This window comes from Onychostoma macrolepis, chromosome 20, assembly GCF_012432095.1.
Source record: "Onychostoma macrolepis isolate SWU-2019 chromosome 20, ASM1243209v1, whole genome shotgun sequence".
NCBI classification, from domain to species: domain Eukaryota; kingdom Metazoa; phylum Chordata; class Actinopteri; order Cypriniformes; family Cyprinidae; genus Onychostoma; species Onychostoma macrolepis.
Window position 1 is genome coordinate 23,074,885 of NC_081174.1, and position 25,791 is coordinate 23,100,675.

A 25,791-nucleotide genomic window follows, 5' to 3' on the forward strand; every position below is an offset into this window, starting at 1 on the left:
TGATGGCAATACGTAGTAAAGACCGAAATTACAAGACAGTCGGGAAGACATTTTTATTGTTATCAAGACAAATTTTATATCACTTTCTCATTACAAACAATTCATCAAGAGGAAAAATGAGTGTTCATGATTCAAAGTAATGCCCACTAGATTGGCTAAGTATATCTGTTCCTCTATTCTGCATTCATCTGTATAAATAAAGGTATCATCGCTTATAGACGCTCTGCTGGCCAATGCAACTGACTCTTTTTCCACATAATGGAAAGTTCTTGGCGAGAACTTTCACGACCAATCAAATAAAGAGACACTAAGTGAAGGCACGACCAAAGCAATGAAGCTGGTCAAACTCCATTGCTTATGGTTTTCTGGAATGCATATTTGGGAAAATAAAATAGGAACACTTCTATAAAAAAATAAATATTCTCATAATATTTATACAAACATAAATATTACATATCGAAATATTTATTTTGCACTAACGAGAGTTGCGCTTTCCATAGAAAATGAGCATTTAAAAATGTCATAAAAAACAATTCTCACAGTACAGTTCAGTGTTTTTTTTTTTTTCTTTTTCCACATAGGCCCCCAAGGTCGATTCTCTTAGGGTTACAGTTTTAGATTGTAGGACAGCATAGTTTATAATGGGTCAATCCCTGCCTGTGCCTTAACAGTTTGTCCTGTTGTAGGCAGTTTTAAAATGTGCTTGTGACGATTTATTCCTCCTTTGATTGCTCACAGGGGAAATGCATTCTGAATTAAGACATTCTTAGGACAAAGAGAAATGATCAGTGGAACTATTCTGATGCAATATTCAGTCTGTAAATGCACACAAATTATTCAAGTAATTTCAGGTATGACAGATGGAAACTCTACATGATCCAGTCTTACACATACATACATTATGACACTAATAATGCAAAATAAAATGTCTTCTACACAATGAATATAATGACAAAATTTAGGCGAAATCAAGCAATGTTTACATTTTACAGTAAAGAGATTATATGCATTGGGCCCTTTGATTGGAATGCTCAAGTTACTAAAATCCAAACTAATTTCTCATTTTCATACCAGAATGTCATCATTATTCTAATACATTGAATTGGATGGATTCAAAAATAGTGTAATTGCTTGTTAAAGAATGACTGAACATTAAATGCATATATATCCCATAGCAGATGCTTGATAGCGATATTTAATTTAGCATCTAATACTGTTAGGCTAAAAATTAATGTCATAATTCATTGCTGTGAATATATTTCTGGAGCTCATAAGAAATGTAAAGTATTCACTCAACAAAAGGTAAAACCCTTGGGGCCGTTTAGGATGTGTACTTGCGTTCAAAAACAGCAAACAACTTCAATTGAATTGAAGGCACATCGAGATCCATTTAAAAAGTTTGTTTAACATGAAGTAGTGTCCTAAAAATATGGTGTTCATTGTGTAAGATGCTAAAAAAAAAGAAAAAAGCTGCATGAAAGCCATGCAGATGGACAAAAAGTAGCTTAAAAAAAGCAAGACAGAGCATTACGGAATCGATCTGAATGAGAATTGAATAAGTGAGAAGTGGCACAGCGATAAAAGTTGTTAGTATTTCTTGCGTTTAAAAAAGCGAATGCTCCAAAATGGGAAAAACGCAGGATCTCAAATCACTTTATTTTAACGCTTTTATTTTAACGTTTTTATTACAGCGCTTTTATTTTAACTTATTTTAAAAATGCATCGCTCATGAGTGCGATGCTGGACAAGCAGTGAGTTAAGGATGCAACAGTGTGTTTACTTTGGAAAATAATTTTTTTTAAAAACACCACAAAACCGCATTCTGTGTGAATCGACGTGATGAATATGATTCCACATATGATGATTATTTGGAGATGAATGTTAAACTGAAACCTGTTACCAGACCAAGATGATACACCCACAATAAAGAACCAAAAAATAAAAATAAGAAACACCAGTAGATGTGAGACCACCACAAACTGTTGACCCAGAGCGCATAACCTGAATATATAACCGACTGCCTGTGCTTGTGAGATTGTGACAGGTTTAGAGAAAGCTTTCATTCCAGTCATAGGCACAATACAAGGACCTAGGAATCCTACAACAACTACAAATGGTATGGCTTAGACTGAGGTCTGAATTTAGACTAGACAGCAAAGCACAGAAAATGCCACTATAACAGCAAAAACTGAATCAAATTACAAGAAAACGAGTGCAACCAAACCGATCCATATGCTAATACTGAGAATTATGGTCAGTAACTCGCACTGAGGTTTCAATTCTATGCAGTTAGTCTTGATACTATAACATGTATCTTCTATATCTAAGATCAAACATTTGAATAGGCTATTATAACATTTAATCTACATCATGAAGAACATTTCTAACATGACCGTTTTCTAAAAAATCATCCATACCAAAATAATATTGAATCTAGGCAAATTTTTTTTAGATGCTAAAGTATAGTTAGCCAGGCCCTCACAACGCAAAGCATCATGGGAATTTAATAGTGGGGTGTCCAGATACTTCAGGCCTATGCTCCATTTGGGTTAGATGACGAAACGGCAAACTAAAGCAACAATCCAGTCACAAAACTACATCATACATTCATTTGAGGAGGCACTTGTCACAAACAATGGGCTTCAATGAGGAACTAGATTCGACATGCATTAGATTCATTGTATCTATCACAATATGAGACTTGCAGATGGTCTTTTCATGAATGTTAAGCTAAAAGTTTACTACATTTAAATAGGCAATATTAGCAATTCTTCATTCACTGTAAACTTTTAACTCAGTTTAGGGAACAAACACATTGACAATAGCGCTTTCAAGGCAAACAGAATGGAAAGGCTAATGTAGTGAACTTTGGACGAAACAAAACCTTTGGGAGAGAAAAACCCCAAAACTCAAACAGCACTGACATTTAAATGACTACAGATTTGTGCAAACTGTGGTCTTTCTAGTGTTAAACCATTTATCTTAAACCTGACGTTCAGCATGATTTCTTTGATTTGTGCATGTACGTATATCACGAGCCAGCAATATTCAATTAGTATTCAATATTCAACAAGTATTCTTGAGATTCAATTTAGGACAAGTAAACTGAAAGATTTAGGTGATCATTTGTGTCGCTTCAGCTCAACACACCTCAATTTGTTCAAGATCTAAACATAATACACTTTTTATGACGGACCACTGACATCATAAAGTACCACATATAAATAACACAACCCCTCGCCTCGATCACTGGCAGTTGAGGGCACAGCGTACCAATATTGCAAAGGGCCCACAATACAACCCACAACTTCTGGACTTAAGCTTCTTACCAAATTCAAGAGGAGAAAACAGTGAGATTTTGGCATCGTAACGGACGTTTTCTTCCCAGAGCCTGTGGGAAACTAAGACCCTTTAGGGCTGTGGCTGTGTGCGGGAGATTTCACAAGGCTGTTTCCTGCACTGTATGGGCCAGGTTACAAGTAGGCTGGGCGGTTATCTTTTCTCCATCCTCTTCCCTGAGCTTGTCTTCCCCTTTAGTATAGGCAACGCCATTGCTGTCTTTCTGGGCCATCTGGTAAGGCTGACATTCCAGGCCTTTGGACTATAGCATAGGCACATACATACATAACCATTCATAATGGAAGAAGGAATGCTGTATTTGAAACTGTATTTTGATTCGTAGCATTTAAGTGACTTACATGGTCTTCCAGTGGAGTGACACAGCAGAGTTTCTCCTTGTAGCGTTGGGGCAGAAAGAACAGCAAATTGCCAAGCACAGGGTAAATCGTACCTGGGTTTAACTCTTTCTCTTTCCAGGGCCCTGAGTGAACACAAAGCACAAAAATGTGTTGTTGCAGCCTAATGATCAATGTTGTTCAAACTAAAACTATTAAAAATAGATTTTGGTAACTGAAATAAAACTTCAAATTTCTACGTATTAGTTCAAAAGTTCAAAAAGTAGAGATGTTGCCATGACGTACTAAAATTGAAACTAAAAACTGAAATAAAAATTGAAGCTGCATAGAAATATATAAAAAAAAGACAAAAGCACTAAAAATTACTAAAATGAAAACTGAAAATATATTTTAAAAAATTTAAAATATTAATAGAAACTAATAAATAATAATAGTATATAAATAATACAAAACAAAACTCTCATTGTCATTGTATAACCTAGACCTGGGTGTTTTAAACTTTTTGTGTTGAGGACCCCTGTATATGATGCTCCGTATATGACTAAAATATCATTGCAACTATATTTGGGTCAGTTGTCATTTATGAGGGTGCAAAAATTGTAAGCTTGATTGATATTCTTAAAATGTGTTTTCAAAATTAAATGATTGGCTTTTATATGCAGAGGTGGACAGTAACGAAGTAAATTTACTTGAGTATTGTACTTAAGTACACTTTTTGAGTATCTGTACTTTACTTGAGTATTATTTTTTCTGGAAACTTGCGACTTTAACTTCACTACATTTGAAAGACAAATATCATACTTTTTACTCAACTACATTTATATCAAGGTCCCCAAGTAGAAAGTTGTTATATATCACTGAACCCTTTTTTTCTGTCAAAAATTGCTGCCCTCACTTTACTTATATATATATATATATATATATATATACTGTATAAACTTAGGCCTACTGGTAAATTGTTGCTTAAAACTGGTCAGGGAAATATATAAATCTGAACATTATTTTACTGTCAAAACACTGCACATAAATACATTATATATATATATATATATATATATATAATTTTTTTTATAATAATTATTTTGCAAACAAATTATCAAAAAGTCGGCTAAATGAAAACTTTGGAATCTAAACTGGCAATCAATAAGAATTGAAATCAATAAGAAGAATCAGAATCGGAATGGATAAAATTCACACATTACCCAACCGTAGCCACATGTTGTGAAGTTCACTGATTTCTGAGCATTTTATGGACACTGATCAGTTGATGGCAAAATTCAAAAAGACGGTTCTTTGGTGCAACCTGCACACCCATGAACATACTGAGAGAGTATGATCCCGCTTTCTGAAGAGTCTAAAGGTTTGTTTTCTTTTCAATGTTTGCTTTGTTTGCCTAAAATGAACCATATCATAGACTTCAATATCTATTTGAAAAGGAAATTTGTAACTTTTAAACAAGTATTAAAATGAGTTCAATGTAGTTGTAGGAGTATTAAATAAAAAAAATAAAGATGATTATCTTCATTCAGTTGTTCCATTTCTATAGGTTTGCTAACATAAAAGCTCTTAATTCCAAAGATAATACAAGCTAATGAGTGTATTCAGTAGGTTGCATTAGTGGCATAAGGTATTGTAAGTATACAACAATGCGACAATAAAACAGTGCATTTACTTTTTACTTTTGATACTTAAGTACTTTTAAAAACATGTACTTCCGTACTTTTACTTAAGTAAAAATCTGTCTTTACAACTTTCACTTGTAGTGGAGTAGTATTTGACCAGTAGTATCCGTACTTTCACTCAAGTAATGAAGGTGTGTACTTTGTCCGCCTCTGTTTATATGTAATTGTAGCAAAGCAAAAAATACATTTAAATATTACCTTTAATATATTTACTTTGTATTAGTGTAAGAGTGTATCTACTCATTGTAATATAAAAGCATCAATTTAAGCTCAATTTAAATGTATTTGTAAATCACTTTTTCCACATAACTATGCATATTCGTTTTGCATTATTATTTCAAAATACATTTTGCTTTTCCTTTTCTCTGAAATTTCATGCAAACCCACTAGCACCACCTTGCGGAAGTCAATTTGAAAACACTTCCATAAATTCTGTGTAATCTTACTAAGTCAATGAATTTTAACCTTATCTTTAACACTTCACAGTTTAGACAACACGCAGCATATTAACAAAGGTAGCTTTATCAGCAGCAAAACAAAACTTTAAACTACTTTAAAGACTCATTGACAGAACCTAGGATACGGTAAGACGATTAGAGAGTTTGTTGTGTTTTGGAAACACACTTTACCCGTGAGAAAGCTGACCAGTAGTCCCACCACCACAACTGTGGCAGAATTATGAGCACTGTACCACATGTATGATAGAGAGTACAAAGCCTGAACTCCAGAAGGCCTGAGAAGACAAGAAGATACAATAAATGAGCCAATTCAGTCTGTAATATACCGATGATTAGTCTAAGCAGTTTTTGGAATTTCTGATTGGTCTGATGTAATCAAGCATTTTAGAACAGGAATTTCTTGAGCACCATTACTTTATTCAAAATATAAACCTTTGTTTAGGTTTGATGAGTGTCGTCATCACAGCTGTTGTCATGTTTCCCACATTAGGTATGACAGTGGCATTTATCACAGGTGCAGACATTCGTGAAACAAAGCTGCCGATTCCGATCCAGAAAGCCATGACCAGCCCTGATGCCAGCCCAACCAGAGCACCCTGAAAACACACTCAGTCCATGAAATGAATCATACCTTCAATCATCTACCAAATACCACTGGCTGCATTAGTGACAAGATAAAACCGTTCAAATGTTAGGACTCTTTTAATAAGCAAGAACGAATTAAACTGATCAAAAGTGAAGACTCCTACATTGTTATATAAACATATACATTTCAAATAAATGCTGTTTTTTTTACATTATTTTATTCACTATTCAAATGTATCACGGTCTCCAAACAACTGTTTTCAACAGTGATAAGAAATGTTTGAGCAACAAAATCACATATTAGAATGATTTTTGAAGGATCGTGTGACACTGAGACTGGAGTAATGATGCTGAAAATTCAGCTTTGCATCACAGAAATAAATTACATTTTTAAATCTATTCAAATAGAAGCCTTCATAGAAAAGTTAGTAATAGTATTACTATTTTTACTGTATTTTTGATCAAATAAATGCAGCTTTGGTGAGCATGAGACTCATGAAACTAAAAAATCTTGCCGACCCCAATCTTTTGAACAGGTGTGTGTGTATATATATATATATATATACACATGTGGATGCTTTGCTTGTTTGACTTACAGTGGAATTGGCCCAAGGGAAAAACATCCCAAGACAGAAAAGGCCAAGAAGAGGTCCACCAACCATCCCAAATATACTGAGTGCTGCCTAAGTTGTTAAAGATGTTAAAGAGATGGGGAATAAACATAGATATAGATTATTGTTAACTTTATGAATACATTAAACTAAATTACACTTAAAATTGATCTGCATTTCTTGTATTATTATATCCACATAATATAATCATGGACCTCACCTGCAGCACAGAGCCCATTAAAGAGGCGAAGTATGCCATAGCCAGACACACAAGACCATAGGCAAGAGCTGTGGGGGAATTTAATGACAAAGAAATTACCCCACCATCCCAGAATTGGCTTTCAGCTTAGTATGGACAATATCTTGTACTCGACTCATTCTATGAGGAAGAGATGGACCACTCATAGAAAAATAATGAGTGAAATAAAAAGCTCTGCCTTTCAGACAGTTATTGTAAAATAGCTTACCCAACATTTTTGATAACAGAGTGGCACGGGCCTCCGTCATGGGTCGTACGTGAGGTTTGATCAGATCCTCCATGGTAACCGTTGCCAGGGAGTTGAAGGCAGATGAGATTGTGCTGTAAGATAAATTGGACACCATTTAAAGATCAATATCAATATCTAAAAAACCCATTGAAAATTATAATAGGAGGAACTGTCCTCACAAAATCTGGTTGATACCTGAGAGCTCCACTAAACAGACAGGCGACAAACAGTCCTGGTAAACCAGGAAGATCTCTCAACACATCCATTACAAAGTACAGCACCATCTGCAGATGGAGAGAGAGGTGGAAAGTGAGTTTCCCATAATAACTGTCAAATGGTGCGATGATCTTGATATCAAAGGACAACAAGAAGTGTTAGGATAACAATAAGGATACAAAAGTGAATGATAAAGGTTACAACACTTTTATAAAGAAGAAACATGTAATAATAATGATTTTCAAAAACAATAGGCTGTTGCATAAAAATAAACAATTATTATTTTACTTTCTAATCATATATATATGGGTTTGGGGTTGGTAATATTTTTAATGTTTGCAGTTCAAAAGTACTGAAATATTATTACAATTTTAATATATTTTAAATATTGTTTTTTCCCAAGCTGAATTTTCAGCAGTGTCACATGATCCTCAGAAATCATTCTAATAGGCTGATTTGCTGCTCAAGAAACATTTCTTATTATCAATGTTAAAAACAACTGTACTGCTTAATATTTTTTTGTGGAAACCATAATACATTTTGTTCATTATCCACAGAAAAATAGAATAGATGAATAGAAAGTTTTTATTTGTATTTATTCAAAATCATTTGAATCTTCTGAGACGTTCTAAATGTCTTATCTGTCATTTTTGATCAATTTAATATATCCTTGCTGAAAAATTTTGCATTTCCCTAAAAAAACCATACTGTCCCCAAACATTTGAACTGAAGTATATACATTTTGTGTCTGACCTGGTCATTGCTGTTGACATATCCCTTATCCAGCGGGCTCTCCTCCCCATATCGAGCATACATAACCAGACCCATTAAACAGCCCAACGTGAGCACGATCTGCTGGCATGGGAACACCGCATAACAGGACCTGAAGAAAAAACACTTCCAAATGTACTGGCCATTTATAAAAACAAAATGAATCACCAAAATATAAATAATAATACAAAACGTCAATGGGCTGCTCTGAAACCATAGAGATTTTTTGCAGTAATTTAACACAACACAGCAGAAACATCACAGTTTCAGATTCTATTGACTTAAACAGAGTGTGGAAGAGCTGGGTGTTTTCTTACATGATGGCCTCTTTCTCTGTGCGGGAGCTGAGGTATCTCTGGACCTGAGCCTGATTCACTCCATACAGGGCCAGCATGAGAAAAATGCCCCCCACTCCCAGAGTCCAGAATGTGTGCCTCTCTAAAGGGTCAGGGTTCAGGCTGCCATGGGGACCACAAAACAAAGAATGTGAGCTTCAGTTACAGTTCTGGTATGTGGAACAGTGTTTGTTAGATGATCTTAAAGGAACAGTTTAGTTACTCATATATGAAACAAAATGATATCAAATCGCACCACTCACTCAAGGCCTGAGATACGGCTGCCGTTTTGTGCTTTCCTCCAAACTTCAGCGATACCACCTGCCTGATGGGTACCAACTACAATCACTGCCAGCTGCCCCGCAAACATAACAATTGTCTGAAACACATCTGTCCAGATCACCGCTTTCAGACCACCCTGGAGAAGAAGAGAAGAGAGGAGCAGGTGTGTTATAATGTACACTACCATTCAAAAGTTTGGGGATTTTTTAATGTTGTTGAAAGAAATGCTCATCAAGGCTACATTAATTTGATCAAAAACACAGTAAAAATTTAATATTGTGAAATTTATAGTAATTGTTTTCTGTTTTAATATATTTTAAATGTATAATTTAAATCTATATGGTTCAAAGACGAAAAAGGGTTTAAGCAATAAGTGTAATACTGTTTTTCCCCAAAATAAACTTTAAAAGTTTTCTGTTTAATTGAATTGCAATTTTGTTTTTGTTTTTCTGAGCAAAAAATAAATAGCATACATTTTTTCCTGATTTACAGAAGACACCTACTAAAATGTCATTCAGTGTAACAATCTTGTCAGGCATATTTACAACAAAAATCAATTTATGAGTGACATATTAAAAGACTAATTACTTTCACCCCAAATACTAATTAGTTGTAATTTTACTTTTATTTTTAATTTGCCACTATCCTAGGTTTTGCCGATTTGTCAGTAAGAATTTTTACTCATTTAAAACACAATAAAATTTAATATGCTCCCTTATTCTTTTTATATTTATATGTACAAGTCAGAATAAGCATGTTTTTTGAATATTTACATAAATATTGTGTTACACTGAATGAAAATGTAACATTATATTATACATTATATTCTCCAAAAATTTATTTGAAACCTTAAAATAGACACTTTACTTACATTTAATGTGCTTTCTATGGACATAAAATCACTTTTGTAAATTTCATCTTAATGTCTTTGACCCATATTTTTGTAATTTATTCCCATGATTAAGCTGAATTGTTTTATCCAGCACTTGTCTTGATTTTGTATTATTATCAACATGTGTGCTGCTTAATATTTTTGTGTAAATCGTGATGCTTTTCTGTATTATTTGATCTTGTATTATTATGATTCTTTTGAAATTTCAAAAGAATAACATTTACTTGTAATAGAAATATTTTGTAAGATCATAAATGTATTTTCTGTCACTCAACTGATCAATTGAATGTGTCCCTGCTGATTAAAGGTATTCATTATCTTTTACTGACCCTAAACTTGTTTAAACTGATGCATATCTCCAACTTACCAAAGCTGTATAAAGCGTGCACACCAGTCCCATGGCCATCACTGCCCCCCAAAGGTCAAAACCTGTTACTGTGATCACAAACAAATTCAAACAAATATTTACAAGAGGAAAAACATGAAATAAACTACTTATCTGATATACATCAACATATGTGTCTTGTAATGCATCAATAGTCTCAATTACCTGCATTAAGTGCAAGTGCTGGAGCATACAGAACAACTCCCATATAGATCACCTGCGTAAAAACACATACATTTACTGATGTTGTAATGATATTCTACAAGCACACAAGATTGTTCTGAATTTCCCCCTGTCTTGTAACTGATAGTTCTGAGAATCATTACACTTTAGATCCACAACGCTGAGCAAAATATTGTCCATATCAGTGGGGGGGGGTAAGAATAAGTTTGTAGGTGAAAGTTCAAGTTTTTATACTGACAACAGGGTGTCTTTGTGCCTAACAAAACTGGAGTAAAATACAATATTACTTTAGATTATTAGATTATACTCCTGAAGGTTTTAATATCCTATTGCACACCTCCAGGTGGTAACCACAACTCACCATCTGAAAGATGAAGGTCACAGTGCCACATATCCGAACACTTTTACTAAAACGAAGCTCCAGATACTATGAAAAAGAAAAAGAAGGCAAGAATTTAATACAAACAGAAAGAGTGTAAAACCCCATAGAGCATGTTTTGTACAGCTGTAGAACTGCAATTTACAAATATTTCATAATTTTCATTCAGATGGATTGAGATGGATTCATCAAGCGTGCCTTAAATTGATCAAATGTAAGAAATACTTTCTAAAAACTTTTGAACAGTATCTTATTTACTGTAATAAAATAGTATATTTTGATTTCTGGAATGCTTGATTTTGATTGGTTAGAATTCTGCTATCAAATATTTTTTGTATAATGTTGGGATTTATTTTGCTATACTAACGGAGTGACTGTACATTATCCTTATAATGTTAAAAAAGGGGGGTCCAAAAGTCTAAGCCCACTTGTGAGAATGCTGCAGTTTTGCACTTGCAGGTCAATTTACAAAGTTCCCACCCTTTTTGACCAATGAATATCCATATTTTTTCCATTAACTTTCCAGTTGTTTAATGATTACCGATAAGGATTTTGTAAAATCCTTAAATTTCATACTAATTCCCTAATGAATCATTCACTGACTGATTGGTTAAATGGTTAAACTGATTCATTAAAAAAAACAACTCTGATTCCCAAAAAGTGACACATACTCCACTCTCTCAAACAAACAAATAGTGAATTTCTAATGTACTACCTGATACGCGCTACTAAGGCGGAGACGATAGAAAACTGGTATGAAAATGTGTGCGGGGATGAGCAGGCCCAGGAAGTAGGAGCAGCCCAGGAACCAATACTGTGTGCCATGTGTGTAAATCTCCGATGGGGCACCCAGGATGGCCACTGCTGATTGAAAGGTGGCCAGCAGCGAAAGGGACACTGGAAGGCAGCGCATGCTGCGGTCGGCCAGCAGGAACTCCTGTGTGGTCCTCTGACGACCCCCTGAGAAGGCATAGTAAAGGCCAATTCCTGCGGAGGCCACTAGCAGCACGACAAAAATCACGTAATCCACCGTGCTGAAGTGCATCTGCACTACGTCCCCCATGATGCTGTGAGGTGTGGAGAGGAGCACACGGAGCGATGTGGCCCCTGGATGTTCAGTGGAGGGTCAGTGGAGAGTTGAACATTGGGTCATCATGAAGGATTGCAGGTGACTTTCTATAAGAAATAAAAAGACTGTTTAGGCAAAAATGCAGAATATCCACATTACACTTACTGGCTGTCTAGATTTAAAGATTTTTCCAAATTAGCAGTAAGGAAACATTTACACTAATGCATTGCACAGTATGTGCAAAACAACTATATGTAACAACCATTACATCACAATTTGGCCTTTTTATACACAAAAATAAAGTAACATAAAAGTCGCAATCAAATCAAAGTAGCAATCAAGTTAATCTTCCGTATTGTGAAGTACATTCAAATGTAACAGATTATCAAAAAAAAAAAAAAGAATTCATCAGAAATAAGTCTGTTGTTATTATATGATATACAGGTGCATCTCAATAAATTAGAATGTCATGAAAAAGTTTGTTTATTTCAGTAATTCAACTCAAATTGTGAAACTTGTGTATTAAATAAATTCAGTGCACACAGACTGAAGTAGTTTAAGTCTTTGGTTATTTTAATTGTGATGATTTTGGCTCACATTTAACAAAAACCCACCAATTCACTATCTCAACAAATTAGAATACTTCATAAGACCAATAAAAAAAACATTTTTAGTGAATTGTTGGCCTTCTGGAAAGTATGTTCATTTACTGTATATGTACTCAATACTTGGTAGGGGCTCCTTTTGCTTTAATTACTGCCTCAATTCGGCGTGGCATGGGGTGATCAGTTTGTGGCACTGCTGAGGTGGTATGGAAGCCCAGGTTTCTTTGACAGTGGCCTTCAGCTCATCTGCATTTTTTGGTCTCTTGTTTCTCATTTTCCTCTTGACAAACTCACCAGGTCTGGTGAGTTTGCTGGCCAGTCAAGCACACCAACACCATGGTCACTTAACCAACTTTTGGTGCTTTTGGCAGGTGCCAAATCCTGCTGGAAAATGAAATCAGCATCTTTAAAAAGCTGGTCAGCAGAACGAAGCAAGAACGAAGTGCTCCAAAATGTCTTGGTAAACGGGTGCAGTGACTTTGGTTTTCAAAAAACACAATGGACCAACACCAGCAGATGACATTGCACCCCAAATCTTCACAGACTGTGGAAACTTAACACTGGACTTCAAGCAACTTGGGCTATGAGCTTCTCCACCTTCCTTCAGACTCTAGGACCTTGGTTTCCGAATGAAATATAAAACTTGCTCTCATCTGAAAAAAGGGCCACTGGGCAACAGTCCGGTTCTTCTTCTCCTTAGCCCAGGTAAGACGCCTCTGACGTTGTCTGTGGTTCAGGAGTGGCTTAACAAGAGGAATATGACAACTGTAGCCAAATTCTTTGACACAACTGTGTGTGGTGGCTCTTGATGCCTTGACCCCAGCTTCAGTCCATTCCTTGTGAAGTTCACCCAAATTTTTGAATCGATTTTGCTTGACAATCCTCATAAGGCTGCGGTTCTCTCGGTTGGTTGTGCATCTTTTTCTTCCACACTTTTTCCTTCCACTCAACTTTCTGTTAACATGCTTAGATACAGCACTCTGTGAACCGCCAGCTTCTTTGGCAATGAATGTTTGTGGCTTATCCTCCTTGTGAAGGGTGTCAATGATTGTCTTCTGGACAACTGTCAGATCAGCAGTCTTCCCCATGATTGTGTAGCCTAGTGAACCCAACTGAGAGACCATTTTGAAGGCTCAGGAAACCTTTGCAGGTGTTTTGAGTTGATTAGCTGATTGGCATGTCACCATATTCTAATTTGTTGAGATAGTGAATTAGTGGGTTTTTGTTAAATGTGAGCCAAAATCATCACAATTAAAAGAACCAAAGACTTAAACTACTTCAGTCTGTGTGCATTGAATTTATTTAATACACGAGTTTCACAATTTGAGTTGAATTACTGAAATAAATCAACTTTTCCACGACATTCTAATTTATTGAGATGCACCTGTATATATACAGTATAACATGCATGGATGAATCATTCACTATAAGACCTATAACATGTAGGCTATTAGGTATCGGTTACATTTTCATTTCATGCCACCATTTTTTTATTAGCAAACAATAAAACAACAAAAACATTCTTCAAAATATATTATGTGTTGCACAGAAGAATTAAAATCATGTCAGTATAGAACAATAATCTTGTCAATGAAATTAGTGACGTTTTTAATATTGTCACAACAATGAAGAAAGGAACCTTCATTTTATAATTAAGAGATTATTTAGCTATGTCATAATTCAAATACATCTAAACGTAAATGATGTGTTAGTCAGTATGTGTAACAGTTGTTTTGTAATATCAGTAGAATTTCTAGAACTGCTGCTGTAAAGATGTCACTAGAGTTAAAGCTGAAAGCACTGCTGGCTCACCTCATTTGATTAAAGCTCTACATTATGTTTTCTGAGCTGCTAGTAGGCCTTAGGACACAGCATGAAAACATTAACAAAGGTTTAATTAAAAAATAACACAGAAAACACATCATCTATGTTAAAGAATAATTTGATTGTTTTGGTTTCTATATTTCACGTAAATAAATGAAATAATTGAAAAGTTAGATAGTCTTGTTCTCGCTGTTTTGTGAAGTTCCAGACACTGATCAAAACATAATAAATGTCTTAATGAGCCAAACAAAATGATTGCTCTCAGTGCCTTGTTCAAAAAATAATAAATACATACCTAAAAAGAAATAGAACACAATCATCAGTTTATCAATCACACAACCCACTGAAAACCGAGCACTGGTCTTGTGAGACATAATGACATAACACAGTTTATTCAATGAGTCATCATGTGACTTAGAAATCTCTTTTTAATTTAATATTGTGCCTCTCTGGCTTCCTGTCGTAACAAACCAGCTTACAAGCAACTATTCTAACATATTGTAGGGTTCAAGCTTATTCACACGAACGTGTTGAATGCAAAAAGCACTGTGGGTCATATTGTGGGTCAGAGGAGTCAGACTCTACGAAAAAATTTAATAGGTGACACTGAGAGGATGATACTGATGAAATAGCAAGTCACACTATTATCACATACTGCAGTTTTTAAAAGGATTTTTTTTAAAGAAATTAATACTCTCATTAAGCGAGAATGCCTTACATTGATCAAGTGTCAGTAAAGACATTTAAAATATTACAAATGACATGCAAGTTACATAACACCCTGCAAAATGGTCAAAGGTCAAGCATCATACTAAACTTTCTTGCAACGGTGAGTTTGCTAATTGTCATTTATTGACTAAACTTGCAATATCTGTAAATTAGTTAACACAATTTACTGCACACAATCCTGTCCTGTCCATGTGAGAAACCACGTGCTTCAAGTACTACAGCAAATATTACATTTTTCATTTTGAGGTCAAGAACACTTGAGTGTAACTCACTTGTGTAACTAGGTCCAAATGAAAAATCACACTGAAAATCTGTATCTATATATATATATATATATATATATATATATATATATATATATATATATATATCTATCTATCTATATCTATCTATCTATCTATCTATCTATCTATATATATATATATATATATATATATATATATATATATATATATATATAGTCTTAGGGAAGAGTTCTGATAGCGATCATGACATGCAAAGCAAAAAGCAATTAACCACCAAATTAGCTAGTGAGTTAATGTGTTACCCACCATGTCTGATTTTCACCTGCGTTTGGCAAGTTATTCAGGTTATTGAAATATACTCTACATGACTCTAACAGCCGGTGGGAAGACCTTTAAACAACTAGTTCTCTGGAATCTGAGCCAAGCCATCGACTGAAGTTAATATGAAACAAATAAAATCATTTTATAGGCTTTGATAGGCAGTTGATAACAGTATATCATGGGCAAAACTCACATAGCTCAATTCATTTTGTGTCATCAAAGCTGTTGTGTCAGCTAGATTGCTAAAAGATAAGTCTCACGTGTGGCATGATAAGGACATGAGCGAAAGACTCTGACCTAGAAGGTCTGTGACAACTCAGATAATAATAACACCGCACAAAAGATGTTTGGGTTGGAATGGAGGGTTTCACACCAGTTCAATCTTTCTCACTTATTATTACAAGAAAAGAAAGGACAAACCGGTTCTTATCTGCAGAACAGTGATGAAACATTCAAGGACACACAGGCCAAGATTTGTCAACTCACTATGCTGTCAAAATGGACTGTCTGGATTCTTTCCTGTTATTGTGCAAAATAGCTTGGGTTTTTTAGTTAGATTCTTAAAAAAATACAAAATCTATGATGGATAAGAAATAACATGAGATGTATCAAAGGCAAAAAAGGGACAAGCCTGTATCGTTTCTATGGTCACAAGGCTTTTGATGATCAAACAGTGGGATAAAGGCATAGCAAAGTGTCTGTTTGATTCTCTTTAGCCTCTATGATCAAGCCCTGCTCCTGCATATGATCCATTAAACACAGCTTATGACTCATCAGCAGCATCAGAACCCACTGTATTACACAGCGTACCCTGACATGGCCGATAAATAGTAAATATCAGCTGTTCTGGACCATCCAATCAACTAACAACCCAACTGTCCCATTGTTTATAGTGGTTTAGCATGAGTGCCACTACAATTGGCCTTATTCAAAAAAGGCACAATATTTGTCTGATAAATAGGGATGTCAATTTAACATTGTTTTTTAGAATAAATTCCACTAAATTAATGTTTTCTACAAACAGAGCAAATGTACATTGAAGTACCACTTTCAGTTTTCAGCCCTATTTAAACGGCAAGGCTGTCAGCAGGTGCATTCTCAGAACTCAGGTACATTCTGTTATAAGAACTTAATCTTTTATTTTCTTTTGTATACTTATTTTGCTTTTCATAACAGGGAACCCTTGATAAAACTTGACAATATGTTCTTATATTATGTATGTCAGACATGAATCCTCAAACCACCATCTTTAAAAAACTGAATGCACAAGTCACACATGCCGTACATAGAAAGGACAACCATGAGAACCTAATTATTAATACTAACAACAATAAAATGATAAAATATATCTAAATCTTAAATAATAATAAAACTGAAAAACTAATAATAAAGATAAAAAAGGTTTATAAGATGCATCACTGATAGATACAGCTTTACAATTAAGAAAAAATATATTAAAAAGGATATAAAAACATAATATTAATAACAATAATAATGCAAAATAAGATAAATAATCGAGTAAAAATAACTATAATATTTTATATTCTAACACAGGGATAAGCTCATATGTTCATATGTTGGAGTCATAAGAACCATATTAATCTCTCACTATATTTGACATCGGTTAACAGGAAATAAAACAAGACAATGGCATTGAATAGAACAAGTTCTGACATGAATTATAGGCTGGTACTGGTGAAATCAAGTTTGTGAAAAGCTGCAGTGCTACTTAAAATACCAAGCTCCCAGCAAACCAGCGGGCCAACCAACATGATTAACAATGCATTAAATCATTGTTTCACCAGCACCAGGATTAGCAACTTAAGAAAACTGGACTAAATGTAAACCACTAAGGCACTAAAAGGGACAGTTCCGCCAAAAATAAAATTTCTGTCATTGTTTATTCACACTTACATTGTTTCAAACCCTTAAGACTTTCCCAAACCCTTAAACCCTGCATCTTCTGGTTACTCTGCTGGGTAAACTTAAACTTATCCATCCAACAAATATTAATCATGGCAGTAGATCTTTTTACAACGGCTATTGTGCAACCTGACTTTATAAAACAAAGTTTGGCAGTAATACTCCGCAGAAATTCATGTTCAAAGATCAAGATTTGTCCATATGAGATCCGAAACACTTTGCAGCAAGTTATTGGCATACTAACCCAACCCCTACCCCTAAACCTAACCCTCCCCATAGCTTATCCCTAAAACCAGAGGGAAATGAAAGGTGAATAATAATAGTGTAAAAGCCCTAACCCTTGTTGTAAACCTAAACTTGATATTTACATCTGATTGGTTGATTAGAGTGTTTGTTCTACTTGGTGAATCTGCATATTGATACATAATGACAATGTCCCGGACACTTTTTATTCAAAGCGTATAGGATCTCATTTTTTCCTCTAAAGTTGACATGTGTCATCTTACATTTAAAGTAGGCCTATAGTTATTATAAATATTTTCATGAAAACGGTTCTGCAAACACTGGCACGTCGCGCGTGTTATATTTCAGTCAGTGACACCATGACATTTCCCTATTCGTTTTAATGGCGGGACGTAACACCGTGAAATGAATTAAATGAATTTTAATCTAATCAAAATATTAATAAAAACGGCATTCGTTTAAAAATTAAAGAAAAAATTACGTTTAGTTAAACGAACATCGTTCTCTATTATCGGTAAATGTCTCAACCCAAGCGCTATTCGCGAGCAACAGAGCCACGAGCTCGAGAACGCATAGACTGCACGCGTACTAACTTACTCAGAGAAAGCGCGGCTTCGAATATTTGATTTCATAGTTAGATAAGATATAGATATCACCCGATGTACAGAAAATCTACTAAGAGCTGCATCTGATAGCTACAACGTCGCTGGATGACTGTGTCCTTTACATGCTATAGCTGCGGAGAATACCGCGATGCCTGAAGGAAATTGCATGCTGATGTAAAAGAGTGACACCGTTTCGTCACGACAGAGAAAAACGTGCGCTACCCAACAGAACATACGTTCGTAAGCGTGCGCTGCGACGCAAATAGAACGTTTCCATTATAATCAACGAAGCTGGCTGCTGCGCGCGATGTGCTCTGGCAGTTTAGGCAGTGCCTTTTAGCGACCTTATCATTCATTCTGCTCAGCCATCATGTATTATCTTACCTTGGTCAGAGTTCATCCGGTGAATAATGAGTGATGAATGTAGAAAGGCTTAAAGCGGTCTCGGTTCAGACCACCCCTACTCTCTCCTTGACATCACAGTAAAGGTTGCTGTTCTCCATAGTTGATACACATGTGCTTCAGACGTCACGCTGGAGCGTCACCATGTTGCTACCTCACTCACGTCTCATATAAAGTGATCATTCGCACTTCCCAAGGAAAAAACTCAGAATGTGTTATGCATGTTGAAATGCAAGCTGAAAAAATAAATAAATAAATAACTCACTCACGACGTATTTTAATGGGAAACTTTCACATTCACAAAATTAAATGGTCTGATCCAAAACGAATTTTTCTCACTTTAAAAATGATTTCAAGCTTTATTGAGTGTAAAGGTAAAAAGGTGATTAGAGCATACAACATTGTAAGCAATAATGTTATTATTATTGTTGTACTCTGGCACTGATTTATTCTTTTTTATTATTGTTGTTGTTGTTTACTTTTGAATGAATATTTCTGATTTTATTGTACTTCCATAGGGCATTATCACAGCCATATCACCCTGCAGCCCAAGACCGGTTGCCCATGGAAGCTAAGCAGGGCTGAGCCTGGTCAGTACCTGGATGGGAGACCTCCTGGGAAAACTAGGTAGCTGTTGGTAGAGGTGTTAGTGAGACCAGCAGGGGGTGCTCACCCTGTGGTCTGTGTGGGTCCTAACGCCCCAGTATAGTGATGGGGACACTATACTGTCAAAAGTGCACCGTCTTTCGGATGAGACGTTAAACTGAGGTCCTGACTCTCTGTGGTCATTAAAAATCCCATGACACTCATCGTAAAGAGTAGGGGTGTAACCCCGGTGTCCTGGCCAAATTCCCGCCACTGGCCCTTGTCAATCATGGCCTCCTAATAATCCCCATCCACTTGATTGGCTCTATCTCTCTCTCCTCTCCACCTGTAGCTGGTGTGTAGTGAGCGCACTGGCGCCGTTGTCCTGTGGCTGCCGTCGCATCATCCAAGTGGATGCTGCACACTGGTGGTGGTTGAGGAGAGACCCCCCACATGATTGTAAAGCGCTTTGGGTGTATAGCAATACACAATAAAAGCGCTATATAAATGCTTCATTCATTCATTATAAAAAATAAAAAAAATAACTCATCCCTCAAAAGTCAAATTAGTGTATATTAGGGGTGTCAACGTTAACGCTTAATGCATGCGATTAATCAAAAAAAAATTAACGCGCTAATATTTTTTTAACGCAAATTAATCGTTTGATAAAGTTTGCCCCAACTTCTTCCCGTCATCGCAGCTCGGAAGGTTATCTATCACTGTGTGATGAGGGTACAGGCAACCAATGTTGCCAGGGTAACGGCACAAGTGGGCTATTTTGAAAATACAGTCGCGAGAAAAATTACAGAGCCGTGGGTTACGGTTTTTTGGACTACTTTTATAATGTACCACGACCGCCCAAAGTGTATATAGACAAATAAAAATTAAAATAGATCCTTTTACTAATGTGTATTATACCAAAGTCTTTGATTATACTTAGAATGTATCCCTGGCAACTTAAGAACAGAGAGGCGTTGTAACATCACAAACAACGTGAGTTTCAGCAGAGCAGCAGAAATAAACATGACAACAGCCACTATAGATTACATCAGATAATAAACACACGATTACGATAGGATATTTGTGATTTTCTTGAGTTGAATGTGTACATCTGAAATGCTAATTTGTGCAGCAATATAAAAGGCTATAAATAGCATATTTTATCAACAGTAAACGACCAAATTCCACTTGTGTCCTAAAAGGAAGTTATTACAAACACTCAATGGTGGTTTGAAGTGAGTTCTGAGTAAAAGTGTACTATTAATCTCATAAATTGTCTTATGAAGCATGATGCTAATATTAGCTCTAATGCACCTGCAGAACAGGTCCAACTCTTCTTCATAATGCAGTTTTTAAAAGAAGTCTCTTCTGCTCACCAAATATTTCAAAATATTTGTTATATATTTTTAAATATATATTTAAAAATATATATTTACTATATAAATTATTATTACTATTTTTGTTGTACTTAGGATCAAATAAATGCAGGCTTGGTGAGCAGAAGGGAGGCACCTGTTGGAGCTGAATTGGGGGTTCTAATTAATTTTTATTTCAACTGCAATTAACCAATTAAAATTATGGTACATTCATTATTCATGCAATAGTCAAGAAGTGTTCATGTACCTGAATAATATCTGCATACACAATGAAAAGTACACACAAAAGGTCCTCAGGTAAATGTCTGGCTTCAAAAGTTCACCAGTGATGAGAATTTAAATACCATTAATATTTTTGTGGAAATATTTTCTAAATTAATTAAAAATCTCCAAAAGTGTTTAAATAAGCATTGTTTGTTAAATTAATTGTAATTCATGTTTAGTGATGTTCTCACCAGGTAGTGGATAAGTTGTATTTATAATATGTCATTATATGACACATTGAGTAGGACTCAGGACTGTCAATGTTTTTTTGTTTTTTTTAAATCTTAATAATTACATGATTTGCTCATTAATTAATCTAATTAGTAACAAATAATTATTTATCAATATTTGCTGAGAAAAAAAAACTCTAAAAGCCCCAAATAAATAATTAAAAGATTAATTATCCTGTCAGACAGTGACGTTGAATAGACAACACAAAAAGCGGCCTTTCAAAACGTTAATGTTGTATGTTTTAATTCTATGACTCTCCTCATTAATTCAATACATTCTAGTATTCTGTGTGGAATATGTTTCTAGCCTCTGCATCACATCTTGCTCTTCAAAGGGATAGCTCACCCAAAAATGAAAATTCTCTCATTATTTACTGACTTTCTTTCTTAGATGAACACAAGCAAAGATTTTTAGTCCAGTGTCATTTTTGGATGTACCATACACGTGATTTTTCCCCCTAAAACACTTGGTGTGTTCATCTGATAAATGAAAGTCACATGGGATGGCATGAGGGTGGAAAGGATGGAGTTTCCTTTTAATCCCTTTCCCTGTATTTGTTTTCCTGGTGTTCCGCTGTGCTGCATTTTAATTGTTGTTGTTGCACTAGATATATGTGTTTGACCTGTGCCATTGCATTTTGTTTCATATAAAAACAGACCTAAGCCAACAACAGCCTTTAAAATGACTTAAAAATGCATTATTTAAAAACAATGAGGCAATTGGTTAATTAATAATTATATGGTTTCATTGAATAACACTGTTAAAATTCATGATGTAATACAAAATAAACAATTTATGTACATTACATCACAAATGCCTGTAAAGGGCGCCAAAGGCCTGGTAATTGCTGCTGTTACAGTTACAGGACGATCAAATCCTTGTGTAATAATGACAAGACATTTAGGCTAATTCAAATATCCACTTAATCTTTCATTTTTGGCCACCTTTTGTGATAGAAATGCTACAGCCTCTATAATTTCTTCAACAAAAACATGTTGACATCACAACCCTTACAAAAATTAACCATGGTTTTATCATAGTAAAACTGCTTAATTCTCTTTTGCGTGATTTCTGAATGCTTGAGACTTTAAAATCAATCAAACAACTGTATTAATAAAATCGTAGCCAGCCATAGGTAACTGTCTAGAGCTACAATTGTATTTGTCATTTGTAAATAATATAATTTAATTACTGTTTATTTATTCACTTTTATATTTTATTAAAGTTCTATTTTAACCCCTATATGTGTTTATCATTATTATTATTATTATTTTTACTTATATTTGATGGAGGGGGCACAACAATACAATTCTGCTTAGGGCACCCATTAGGCCAGCAGCGGCCCTGGTCACACGTTTTCACGTGACAAATTCGCAGGTCAGAATTCACCAAACTTGAACTTTGCAACACAAAGAAATGTGAAACTTCTTCATATGAGCTTGCATTTCTGCTCTTCCACATTCTCATATGCAGTGTTGGGCAGTAACTAGTTACTAGTAACTTAGTTACTATAATATTTTTGCAGTAACTAGTAGTGTAACTAATTACTAATAAGATTTCAGTAATGATATTACAGTTACCATCCATAAAACAGCTTAGTTACTTTTGATGCCTCAATCCCGCTGATTTAAAATCCAACAATCAAATAATTCCTAGATTATTTTCATAATTTTCATGACTCGCACATGCATGTGATGTTGCCAGTGCAGCAGGCAAGTTTGGAATATGGAAAAGCTTACATTCAGCAGATAAAAATATTGCATTATATTGATTTTGTCAGGAGAAAAATGATCTGAATGCTGCTGTGTAAGTTGTGGCTTTACTTTACTTTGGCATTACATCCCACCCACATCCCTCTGATCAGCATGTTGTACATTATATTACTATAATTTAAAATCTTTTTGGAAAATTAAACAGTTTCTTACAAACTTATGTGAATTTATAAAATACATAATGAAATATAATCGTATGTGGGTAATGGAGAAATTTAGCTTGAAGCTACACATGACAATTAATGAGATGAATACAACACTTCTACTTGAATGTCACTATCAATCACTACTGAGTGTTTGTAATAACTTCTGACTGAGATCCAATGTGGATTTTGGTCAAATGATATGGCAGAAATATGTTGTTAGTAACATTCTAGAAGTTTTTTATGTGGAAGATACAGAGTTACAACTTCTGTGGGGCATGAAGAAAAAGTAATGTAACTAGTAACTAATTACTGTTGAGAGAAAGTAATAAGTAAAGTAACAATATTACTTTTGAAAGGAGTAACTAGTAATGAGTAATATATTGCATTCTTTGAGTAACTAGCCCAACACTGCTCATATGTACGAATGGAAGTCAATCAAACGAAGAGTGTAGTGTGACTGCTTAAAGGGAATGGAACATATAATTACTTCTGAAAATAACCTATTCTCAAAAAAAGTGTGTGAAATTTTGCATTGTTTAATAAAAATTCCAAACTTTACAATCAAAGAAATAAAGATTGTTTTACATAGAAACACTGCCATGCATGTTTCCCCAAATGTTATGTCATCTATAATGCCGAGGTCAACATTTGAGCGCAGAATTATGAGGAAATGTCCATTTAAATTCAACATAATAACTCAACATTCTCTACATAATACTCTCCCCACGTTTACTCAGTATGTGGACTGTGATACGAGAGACTATAAAACTTTAGACTTGTTATATGCAAGTAGGTATTTTTTGTTCCGGCTGTGAGCCAACTACTAGAACAGTGAAAGTATGGTCTGATTCGATCTATGAGGCACTAATGGATTGGGAAGTTCTATGTAAATCGCATGACGAGGACATTGATAGTTTAATAGAGTGTATTACAGACTATATGAACTTTTGTGTTGATAACACAGAACCCACCAAAAATGTTAAATGTTATTCAAATAACAAGCCATGGGTTACCCCTGAGCTAAAGGCGTTATTAAACGAAAAAAAGAGGGCCTTCTTTGTGGGTGATAGAGAGGAGCTGAAGCGGGTACAGAAATGATTAAAAGTTAAAATTAAGGAAGGGAAGGAGGGTTATAAATTAAAAATGGAACAAAAGTTACAACAGAAGAATGTGAGAGAGGTATGGAGTGATTTAAACAGGATGTCTGGTAATGGAAATAGAGTACAGGGATATACTGCCTTTGGTGGACAGACGTGGGTGGATGAAATTAATATATTTTAAAATAGATTTGATGGAGGATCTAGTGAATCAAACTTTTCCTGTCCATATGGTATATGGCAGAGTTCATATTTACATCCTTCTTCGGTTTTAAAATCATCTTATTTTCCCACTTGTGAGTCTGTTCCGAAGTTTGCTGTATCAATGGAAGAAGTAAGTGGGTTAAGGAGAATTAAAAAGAAGAAATCTGCAGGCCCTGATGGTATAAGTGCTGGAGTTCTTAAAGCCTGTGCTGATCAAATCTGTTGGGTTCATTCATTATATTTTTAATTTGAGTTTGCGCTTAGAATGGGTACCTGTTTTATGGAAGACATCATGTGTAGTACCAGTCCCTAAGAAAACTAATCCCACTGAGTTCTCACACTATAGACCAATAGCTTGGCTCAGTTGATGAAGGTTTTTGAGAGGTTGGTCTTAAATTATATTAAACAGCTATTGTGTGGTGCTGAGGATAAACTGCAGTTCGCTTACAAAACTGGTGTTGGGGTTGATGATGCAATTATTTATCTTTTATATAAATCTCTAAGTCATTTAGAGACTTCAGGTAACACCGTTAGAATCACATTTTTACTTTTCTAGTGCATTCAACACTATACAGCCTGCATTACTCAAGAATAAGTTAGAAAATGCTGGATTACACCAGAGTATGGTCAGTTGGTTAATGGACTACCTCTCAAATAGACCACAGTATAAGGATGCATAACTGCGTGTCCCAAGTAGTTACATGTAACGCTGGTGTTCCTCAAGGAACGGTTTTAGCTCCGTTTTTATTTACTTTTTATACATCAGATCATCTTCAGAAATTTTTTGATGATTCTGCAATTGTTGGCTGTATAAAGGATCATGATGAGAGTGAATATAGGGAGCTTTTAAAGATTTTTGTGGACTGGTGTGAAACAAATTGTCTTAGGCTTAATGCTAGTAAGACCAAGGAAATTGTGGTTGATTTTAGTAGATATCCTCATAAAGTGGTGCCAGTGAATATACAAGAGTCAGAAATTGAGATTGTCACGTCATATAAGTACCTGGGTGTACATTTGAATAACAAGCTTGATTGGTCTGAAAATACAATACAGGTTTATAAGAAGGTTTAGAGTCGCATTCATTTATTAAGGCGACTGAGATCCTTTGGTGTATGTCAGGTACTGTTGAAGACCTTTTATGAATCTGTGGTATCATCTGTGATCTTGTATGCTGTCACCTGCTGGGGA

The 25,791-nt window shown here is 35.0% G+C and overlaps 1 protein-coding gene across 1 annotated transcript; it reads right to left on the reverse strand.

Moving 5' to 3' along the window:
* Nucleotides 1-39: 39 nt before the first annotated feature.
* Nucleotides 40-19,058, reverse strand: slc5a6a (solute carrier family 5 member 6a). The gene is made up of 16 exons (XM_058756474.1): nt 18,911-19,058; nt 11,678-12,138; nt 10,945-11,010; nt 10,566-10,617; nt 10,383-10,450; nt 9,105-9,259; nt 8,824-8,964; nt 8,489-8,618; nt 7,715-7,803; nt 7,499-7,611; nt 7,252-7,319; nt 7,017-7,103; nt 6,268-6,431; nt 6,007-6,110; nt 3,699-3,820; nt 40-3,601 (listed from the first exon to the last, which is right to left on the reverse strand). The coding sequence occupies exons 2-16, from the start codon at nt 12,023-12,025 to the stop codon at nt 3,440-3,442; spliced, it is 1,869 nt and encodes a 622-aa protein (XP_058612457.1). The 5' UTR covers nt 12,026-12,138; nt 18,911-19,058; the 3' UTR covers nt 40-3,439.
* Between the last annotated feature and the right edge of the window lie 6,733 nt (nt 19,059-25,791).